The following is a 9,731-nucleotide window of genomic DNA, read 5'->3' on the forward strand; positions in this document are numbered from 1 at the left end:
ACATAAGCCACGTGCAGGCAATCCTGAGGCACCTTTATTTCTCTGGATCATGCAGGGTTTGGGCCATGGAGCGTGTCTTACTTGGGAACTGCACCTACCACGGGAGGGGCCGAAACCAGGATAAGCACAAAGCCTGGGGCTTGGCAGAGGTCCACACGTGCTTGGTGGCACGAGAAGGTGCCAGGACCTCCAGCCCCACCCTTGGCCCAGCTCTGGGGCAGAGCCAGGGCCTGCTCCCCCCTCTACCACACCGCTCTAGCTTTAGACAGAAAAACCCAGACAAAGGTGGGTGGCAGACATGGCCAGGGTCCCCCTTGCCTCTCTCCTCAGAGGGTGAGTGACCCCTCCTGCAGGCACCTGAGAGCCAGATGTCAGGAAGATGAGTTCTTTAGTGTTCCGCTAGTTGTGGCAACAGTGGGACAGGCCTGTCGTCCCAGCCAGGATGAGCAGTGGGTAACTGGCGGGCACCCCACCTGGTCACAGGGCTGTCTTCCCCACCTGGCAGCCCCTTTGCTGCAGCTTCCGGATGAGTTCCAACAGGTTCATCTGTAGCGTCAGCTCCTGGGATGCAGAGGGGGCCGCTGTGAGGCCAGAATGACACCTGGTACCCTTTGGTCTGGCAAAGGCCCCAGGCAGAAGCCTCCTTTTCCCCGGGGCCCAGAAGCAGACAGCTGGGCCTACAGCGTGCCACACAATGAGCCCCTGGGGCTGACTCCAGTCAAGCCTGCCACAGCCGGCCAGGAGCTCGGATTCCACTAGGCAGCAGGGCCTGCAGCTGCCCTGGCCTGGCGCACAGAGATGTGTGCAAGGAGGAGCAGGAGAGGGCCCTACAGGGTGCAGTGGGGCTGGGGAAGGTGAGCGCTGCCCCTGGAGCTGGTCTGCCTGCCCTCCTGCAGGCAGAGGCAGGGGGCAGCCTCCATGCTGAGCATTGCACAGACACCCTTCCTGGAGCCTACCCGCTCCCCTCTCCCCTCCCCATCCTGCCCAGGCAATCTGGCCTTTGGGGATTCGCGTCCCCAGGGCCCTGACCTGTGGGTTTGTGGTCACATAGAAGCCGGCAACCCCCGCCTTCTCCAGTGTGCTCTGTTGGTCTGCCACCTTCCGGTCCAGCTCCAGGATGATCTTCTGGTCCATAGCCCGCTGCTCCTCTCGGATCCGGTGCTCCATTGCCTGCCACATGGAGGGCAGCTCAGGGGCACAGCTTAGGGGTTCAGCTCCGACCCATCAATGCTGGGTCCCGGCCTGCCACCTCCCCACCCTCCTGAAAGCTCAGGCTCTAAGATGGCACCCTCATTGCACCTAGATCACGTCCTTGGCCACACTAGACCCTCCAAGGGGGCCTGACTGCCCTCCCGCAAATGCTCTTCTCTCCTGGACCTCCTGTCCCAGGTCCTCCCTTGGCGGCGCCAGGCCTTGCCCCGTGCTGACAGCTCAGAACCACCATGAACTGGGTAGTCACCGGTGCCACCTCTGCTCACTATGAAGCTGGCCACCATCTCTGGGCCTTTGTGTGCATTACTTCCCCACTGACGCTGCCTGAGACTCCAGGTCGGCACCTCCCCCTGCACGCCCGGCCTTACAGCTGCCTCAGGACCCCACGCACGTCTCTGCGTGTACCCCCACCAACCATGGCTTCTTGGTTACATGGAGGCTTCCTGGTTGTCCCTGAGTAACCTGGGAGCAGGATGAGCCCCTGCTGACTGTCCCTGTCACCCCACCATTGCCCTTGCACCTTCAAGGCCATGTGCGCAATGGCCTTACTCAGCACCGGCCCTGCACAGGCACAGGCCACCAGGCGCTGCAGTCTCGGGGAGCAGGTGCAGGGGATCACACACTCTCCACCTGGTCCTGGCACACCCCAACACCCCAGGTGAAAAGCCACCTACAAGAACTCTCCAGGCTGAGGCGCAGGGCAGCCAGCAGCTCCCAAGCCACCCTCACCCCCCCCCCCCACCCATGCCGTCAGCAGAGCCCCAGTGGCGCCCACCCTGCCTGCACCGGTACCTCCTGCTCGCGCTGTTGAGCCGCCTGGAGCATGGGCAGGTTGTGGGGCCGGCAGGCCTGCTGGGCTTCCTGGTGCTTCTGGCGCAGGGCCTGCCTGAGCACTGGGAGGGACCGAGACCAAAGAGTCCATCAGGAGGCAGCGGGGGTGAGATGGAGGGGCCCAGGAAGCCCATCCGCTTCAGCGCCTGCCCCATCACAGCACCAGGCTGAGGCCCAGGGCAGCCAGGCCCAAGGTGTAGACGTGAGGCCCCAGCGGATGAGCCAGCCCTCCCGAAGCCCTGCATGAGAAGCTGGGTGGCGCTTCAGGGGACACCCAGCCACCCAGCCCACTTAGTCCCACCCTCACCCAGGGCAGGGCTTTGCCCCAGCAGCGAGGTTCCAGGGGACGCAAGAAGGGGTAGAGCACTAGAGGGGGGCGAGGCAGGGCAGGCAGGCTGCCCTGGGGGCGGGGCCAGCGCGCAGCCTGAACTCAAGACCAGCGGGGGTGGAAGACTGGTCTAGAGGCTTCTGGCCACAAGCCAGCAGTCCTGGATGTGACCTGCTCGTCATCCATGGGACATCCACTGAAATGTCCAGGAGGCCACTCAGGCCAAGGTCTGGAACAGGAAGATGAGGAGAGGGGCCACTGCCTAAGGGAGTGTGGTAATACTGCTCCCGGCCTAGCACTGTCCTCAGGGTAGGCAGAGCCACCCCACCCCACCCACAACTCCCAGAGGGAGTGGGATGGGCACAGACCCTGGGAAACCCCAGGCTGGGATGAGCTGGAGAGGCCCTGTGCTGGGCAGTCTGTGCTGCTCTGACAGGGCCTCATCTTGGCCAACAAGCAAAGCTCCCTTATGCCCCACTAACCTGCGCCATTAATGCAGCATGCGCCCACTGCCAGCAGCACCAAAACCTGCCCAAACATTCCAGAGAAAAAGTAGCAAAGGGTCTAGAGAGTTATCAAAAACTTCCCACCAAATAGAACCAAGCCTCAGGCTCACTTCGGCAGCACGTACTAAAGCTGGAACAACAGAGAAGATTAGCATGGAGTTTGATAGGACCGGACAGAGGACAGAGGTATAATGGGATGGAAAGAAACCAATCACAATTTGGGCTACACAGCCCAAATCCTAGACCAGTCGGTGCCAAGTGGCTACAGTGCCCCATAAAGTGGGGTCCCTGGCCATAAGGAAGCACAAGCCCAGCACTTTGTCCTAGGCAGGAACCCCACATTACACCTCTTCTCAGGAGGCCCCTGAGGTTCCCTGCTGTGCCCACAGCCTTCTCCAGTCTCCTGCTTCTTGGCATTCCATTCACACCTTAACTATGACATTTATCACATTAAATGCATCTGAAACCAAGAGCCACGCTCGAGACACAGGGACAAGAAAGACGCTTCCTAGTTAATGTGTGTGTCACGTACAGGCAGGATTTGAGGAGATACACAAATGCAGGAAAATGTCACCCCCTCACTGTTTATTAAACGTTGCTACAAATATCAGGTCAACTCCCAGATTCTGCTGGGTGAGCAACCAGAGGTAAGAGGAGAGCTGCGCCTGCTGCCATGGTGGGAGGGCCACGGCCTTAGTAATGACCGAGGACAGCGACCACGGCCCGTCACCACCTGTGAGGTCAGAGGAAAGGAAAAGCAGCATATATACTAAAACTGGAATGACAGAGAAGATCAGCGTGGCCCTTGCACAAGGATGGCACACAAATTCGTGAGGAGTTCCATATATTTAATAAATATGATGAAGTACAATTTATAAAAAAGGAAACAAAGCTCCATGGAGAAATGGCAGGTTCCCCTTTTAAAATTATTATTATTCTGAGTGCTTTGTTTGCTCCCCAAACTACTAACCTCTATGGAGATGAGCAAAGATTACCCAAACTAGAGCAAGTGCTATGTATTGACAGCAAGAGTGAGCGAGCACTGCTGCCTGCGTTCAGCAGAGACTCGGCCAAAGGCAGAAGGAGTGGGAAAGCTTTATGGCGGCCAAAGGGGAAGGTCCATCCTAACGGGAGGTTGCTTAGACTGGGGATGCTGGAGGCGGGCTGACTACAAGAGGGTCCAAGTCAGGGAAAGAACAAGAAAAGATGAGCCTGAACACCTTCCTCTACCAGAAAGCAAGGAAGTACTCAAAGAATGATGGGGACACATCAGAAAGACACAGGAGCCAAGCTGAAGTTCTCCCACTGGCTGGGTGGCTTGGTTGGTTGGAGCACCATCCCGTACACCAAAAAGGTTGCAGGTTCGATTCCTGGTCCGGGAGTGTACAGGAAACAACCAATTGAAGTTGTTCTCACATCGATGTTTTCTCTCTCTCTAAAAACAATTTTAAAAAATCAAACATATCCTTGGGTGAGGATTAAAAAAAAAAGAACAATGAGCTATGTATTTTGGATCTGTATTTGTGAACATATGCATCTTATACCTCAACAGAAATGTTTTCAAAGACAACCACTCAAGCAAGGAAGAAGTAATACTGACCCTACACAAACTACTGGAAAACTGAAGAGGACACTTCCCAACTCATCCTATGAAGCCAGCATCACCCTGATACCCAAACCAGACAAAGACACCACAAGAAAACTACAGAGTGACGCCCACCATGAACACAGAGGCAAAAACTCTTGAGATTTTAGCAAGTCAAATCCAACACAGAGAAAAAGGATAATACATCATGACCAAGTAGAATTTATTCCAGGAATATGGTTTATCCCAGAAATAAAAAAATAAAAAAATCAATGTAATTCACCATAGTAACCACAAAGCTATTGATCATCTCAACAGATACATAATGAGAATTCGACAATACCATCATCCATTTCTGATAGAAACACACTAATCCTGGGGCAGATGTATATTGCCTATCCCCATAGAGAAGGGACCTTGCAACACTAGGAGAATTTTTGCCACAAACATTTAACCTGCATGTCATCAGCCTCTACCTGCTGTCCACTTTACAGGAAATGGGGGGGGTGGAGAAACAGGTTAAGTGACAGCACAAAGCAGCAATCTGACACAGGCAGCATGCCCTGGAGTCTTCAAGAAGTCAATGCCACAATAAATATTGGGGACTGTTCCAGAAGCTGAGAGACCAAAGCAACCAACGGCTATGCCTGAACCCACACTAAATCCTTATAAAGAACAGACAATTTGAGACAAGTTAGGTAATGTGATCATGGACAGAAGGTCAGAAGATACCCCCGAATGATTAATTTCTCAGGAGGCCACCCACTGTGGTTACACAGGAGTGTTCTTGTTCTAGAGCACTGGCTCTAAATCCTAGGCTAATGCTGACCCCCAAGGATGTCTGGAGACATTTCTGGTTGTCATGACTGAAGGAAGGAGGCCCTGTCATCTAGTGATAGAAGCCAGGGATGTTTCTAACCATCCTGCTATGCATAAGACATAGTCTTACCATTACTACTTGTCCAGCCACAAATATCAACAGTGTTATGGTTGAAAACCATGCTCTAGAGGAATTCTGACAACTCACCATGAAGCCCTATGAGTTTGCAGAGACTTAGGGATATAAAGAACTTTGGCAAAACGTTAATTACTGAATCTGGCTGGAGTGCCTATGGGTATTCATTATACTATTCTTTCTACGTTTCTAAATGTTTTAATTATTTACAAAGAAGAAGTACAAAGAAGAAGGGGAACAATAAAATAAGGAAAGTGGGAAATATGATGGGACAGGGAGAACTGCCCAGTGTACCTTGCAGGAAGAGACTGGGTAGCACCCACCCCCACGCCTGGGAGGGGCCGAGGCTCACGAAGCATTGGCCCAGAGTGTGGCTCCAATTGGTAAGTTTTTGGGTCCCAAAGGGTGCCCTAGGGCACAGTACATGGGAACTCGATGCACAGCTGGTGCGGGGCTCTGCACCACAGGAGAGGAAACTGGACCATAAAGAGCTGTCAACACTCTGGGTCATCACTGGGGGCTATGCGGACCGCCACCACCAGGATCTGCCCCTGGGTCTCAGGCCATCTTGCCTGCACGGGGGTCGGAGCACAGGGTAGCCTGAGCAGGAAATTTCAAGTGTTATGCTAAAAGGGGACAGGTGCAACTGACAAGATACAACTGGCTTGACCCATTTGTCACCAAATAAGCGCTAGCAAAGCCTCCGCGCCCTTGATCTGGTCAATTTTAGGAACTTCTTTCGAGCGACACCCTGAGAAGGGGTCGGCCGTCAGAGACCGAGAGCTCCCAGGGCAGGCTGACCTCCCGGAGGAGGAGCGTGCCCCGCCCCCCTACCCACGCACCTCGGTGCTCGTTCTGCAGCCGCAGGCGTTGGTTGTACAGGCTTTTCTCGGTGAGGTGCTGGATCTCCAGCAGCCCCTGCACGATCTCGAACACAGTGCCATCAAGGAGCGCCAGGGCCAGGTCGCTGAGCGTGGTGTAGGACAGGCGCTGCTGGAAGGAGCTGCGGGCAGAGGGGCGCGGTGAGCGCAGGCAGGACCTGGAGCTGCCGCACCCGCCCGCCCCGCGGCCGCGTACCTGGGCAGCTCCTTGACCAGGCTCTGCAGCGCTGACAAGAGCTGATAGTGCCGCTCCTGCTGCCGGGTACCATCCACCGCCTCCTCGAAAGCGCTCGCGTAGCGATCCATGGCCGCTCCACCCCACCAGTCGCGGACCCGAGGGACGCTCCCCACCGCTACGTCAGTCTGGAGCGCGGCGCGCCCCGCCCCCTTTTACGACAGTTCTGGGCACAGCGCGCCCAGCTTTCTGCCCCAGCCAGAGGGAGGCTCGCTCCGCCCCTCTGCGGAAGCTCCCGCGGGGGGGTGGTGTCTCGCATTGTCCCCGCCTCTCACCCTCCGTCCAGCCCACGCAGCCACAGAGGCATAACTCCACCTCCTCGAACTCAGGAGATTTCCAAGAAACGCGCAAAGCTGTGTTCCCTGCCTCTGCCCTCTCACCTTGCCACCTCTGGGCAGCTTGTCGCCTAGCTGGGCTTTGCGGGGGGGGGGGGTGAGGGGAGAGCTCGTCTGTGCATGCGACTGTTGGGGCGGCTTGAGGATCCTAATGCCCCAACCTGGTGGCTCCCTGCCAAAAGTGCTTGAGTCACTAAGCCCCCTGAGATCCACCAGTTTGAAGCAATGTGACCATCACCTTTGGGTCCCAGTTTCCTTGTCTTCCACTCATGGGACGCTTGTCTGGGCCACTTGTCAAACGGCTCCCCACCCCACCTTCCGTCTCCAGGCAAGGCCTGTCCCATGGAGGTGATAGGGGAACTCAAGAGTTAGAGATTTTAGCTCTAGTTATAGTTGATAGGCTTAAGTGATTAATGCATGTGGAAAGCTGTTATTCCAGGAAGCTATTCACAAGCAGTTCAACTTTGGGGGTGGGGGGTCGGGGGGACGGTGGCGGCGGTGCTGCAAGTGATCAAGTGATGGAGATGCTGTCTGAGCCATTGTGTTCCAGGGAGGGAAAGTCAGTGAGGAAGATAACTCGATCAGCAGATAAAGAAATACTAGGAATATCCCTCCTGAACTGCAACTCTTTAACCTGATTAACCTTTTCTCCAAACCCCATACCTACCCTTTCTTCTCCTTTATAACCTTTGGCTTGTCATGAAATGTTAAGATGGTTTTGAGGGTACATAACCCTGTGTCTTCTCAGATCGCCGGCATCTGAATAAAATGCCCATATTGGTTCTGGTAGTGACAGGCAGCACAAATGCCGACTTCCCCAGTTTCAGAGGCAGTGCCTGGCATGCAGCTGATATCCCTGTCCCTCATCCAACTCAATCCAGCATGGTCACCATGGAGAAGGAAACCTAGTCCAGTGCCTCATTCCAACCTTGAGAAAAAATTACTGGGAGTCCCCAATTATATTTTCTATAAAATATAAAAACCTACCAAAAATTTTGGCCTGCCGAATATTCTGCTGGGCTCATGGGGCAGGAGATGGATGATTCCTGCCTTAGAGAACAAGCATTGTCACGAGAAAGGGACAAGGCTGGGGCACGTCTGCCCCCTCACAGTCTGGAATGCATGGGTTCTTGACTTTGTGCAGAAAAGAGTTCAAGATAGTGTCCAGGTGATTTTGAGAGTATGTTTATTAAAGCTTGGGACAGGGAGACAAAGAAAGGGCTTAGGACAGAAGAAGCAAGATCACAGTAACAGACGTGAGTCTGGACTGGCTGCCTAGACTCAGGACAGGAACTCACAGTAACAGGAGTGAGCCTAGTTAAAACTTTTGGGTCTGTGTTTCTATTTTAAAAAATACCTAATAGAGTTTGGGCTAAAAATTTGCTGTGAAAAGAGAAAAAGAAGAGAATGGAACCTTTTGAGGATGGCTTGGCCTGATTCATGGTAGATACCGTTGTACAAACATGTATTTGGGTTTTCACTATGCACTGTGGGTGTTTATGAAGTTAGAAACCTTCCTCTGATGTTCAGGTGTTCACTATATAAATGACTCCTTGCTGGCTGAGCAGATTTTCTTGAAATAAGGTCAGCGGACTCATAGAACTGAATCCCTCGGGCAGGCAGAGAACATTTTCTATCTTTTACAAAGTAAAGAAGTTTATGTTCCTGTTGCAAAAGCTGCAACTCCTGCAAAAGTGGGCCCATCTGTGGAGCAGAAAATAGGCCCCATACTGTGGGGCTTTGCCCTACATTCTGCAAAGAGATGAACACCATTGGGTCTTTCGCTCTCCTCCTGGAGGTTGACAAGGTCACGATGCTCTTTGGAAAAAAGATAGGGGAGACCCTGCAAGTTGGCTGGCCGGATGCAGAGCATAACCCTTCAGGTTGTGGGCCTGGTTACTGAAGTTCTTGGTGACAAAGGGCGAGTGGTCCTTGACTGCTGTACCAGAGACCCCTGCTGAGTGGCACTGATGGCTAGTTAGAGACAAAGCGGGGGGATCCCCTAAAGCTGAGGGAAGCACTCCATGGTTGGTGCTCCCCTTCCTGTGCCATGGAGAAAGTGAACTGTCTCACTCCAACTTGTAATGAAACTTCCTGGGGCTCAAGGGGTAAGGCGGTCCGCCTCCAACGCCCCCGCTCGGTGGGAAACTCCCTGTCCAGGGTCACAGACGAGAGAACAAAATTACCCAGGATATTGTCTTTTGTGTGGAGGGAGGAAAGATGGCAACTCTCTGTAGTGGAGAAGAGTGTTGAATGTCCTCTCCTAGACCCTTTTATTGAGGAGGGGATTCAGGAGATACAAGGTCAAGATTCATAAATCATCAATTAGCTTTCAGATGCTTGGGTTACAGTTGACAGTAACTGATCACAGATATCAATGTGAAGAACACAGTGACCAGTCTGTGTCAGGGCCTGTTAAAACATCCTGGTGCCACACTGTCATCAGGTGCAAGGCTTCACACATTCTTTGCCACACACGGTTTGTAGTTAACTAAGAGATAAGAAAAGCAGAGCAAGCTCTAAAGCATAATATGCATTCTTCAAATCCAGTGCCCATGGGAACCTTTTGAGTGGCCTTCGAGTCATGTCTGCCTCTAACCTTCCCGGTGTTCTGATCGAGTCTGACAGGGCTCTCAGGAGCCTGGCTCGTGGTTTGGGCTACAATTCTTGAAACCACACAGAACGGTCCCCTACATCCCTACGAAGGTGTTGGTAACACTGAGACGTGCAGAGGTCTGCATGTAGAGGCAGCAGGAAAGCAGGGAAATGACAGCTGGCTTGGCTCCCCTTCAGCACACGAGCAGTCTGCATGTCTGCTGGATGACAGAAAGTAGACCTCGCTTGGTCACCTAATGACTGCCCT

At 53.7% G+C, this 9,731-nt stretch overlaps 1 protein-coding gene and 1 pseudogene across 1 annotated transcript; one reads left to right on the top strand and one right to left on the bottom strand.

Annotated features, from left to right (window-relative positions):
* Positions 1 to 12: 12 nt before the first annotated feature.
* LOC149997213 (protein DGCR6) lies at positions 13 to 6,675 on the bottom strand. The gene is made up of 5 exons (XM_090257625.1): positions 6,495 to 6,675; positions 6,260 to 6,420; positions 2,005 to 2,105; positions 1,030 to 1,170; positions 13 to 561 (listed from the first exon to the last, which is right to left on the bottom strand). The coding sequence occupies exons 1-5, from the start codon at positions 6,602 to 6,604 to the stop codon at positions 478 to 480; spliced, it is 597 nt and encodes a 198-aa protein (XP_090113751.1). The 5' UTR covers positions 6,605 to 6,675; the 3' UTR covers positions 13 to 477.
* On the top strand, positions 3,627 to 3,727 carry LOC149997214 (U6 spliceosomal RNA; annotated as a pseudogene).
* Positions 6,676 to 9,731: the final 3,056 nt, after the last annotated feature.

This window comes from Furipterus horrens, unplaced genomic scaffold, assembly GCF_987537825.1.
Source record: "Furipterus horrens unplaced genomic scaffold, mFurHor1.1.pri manual_scaffold_11, whole genome shotgun sequence".
Classification (NCBI taxonomy): Eukaryota; Metazoa; Chordata; class Mammalia; order Chiroptera; family Furipteridae; genus Furipterus; species Furipterus horrens.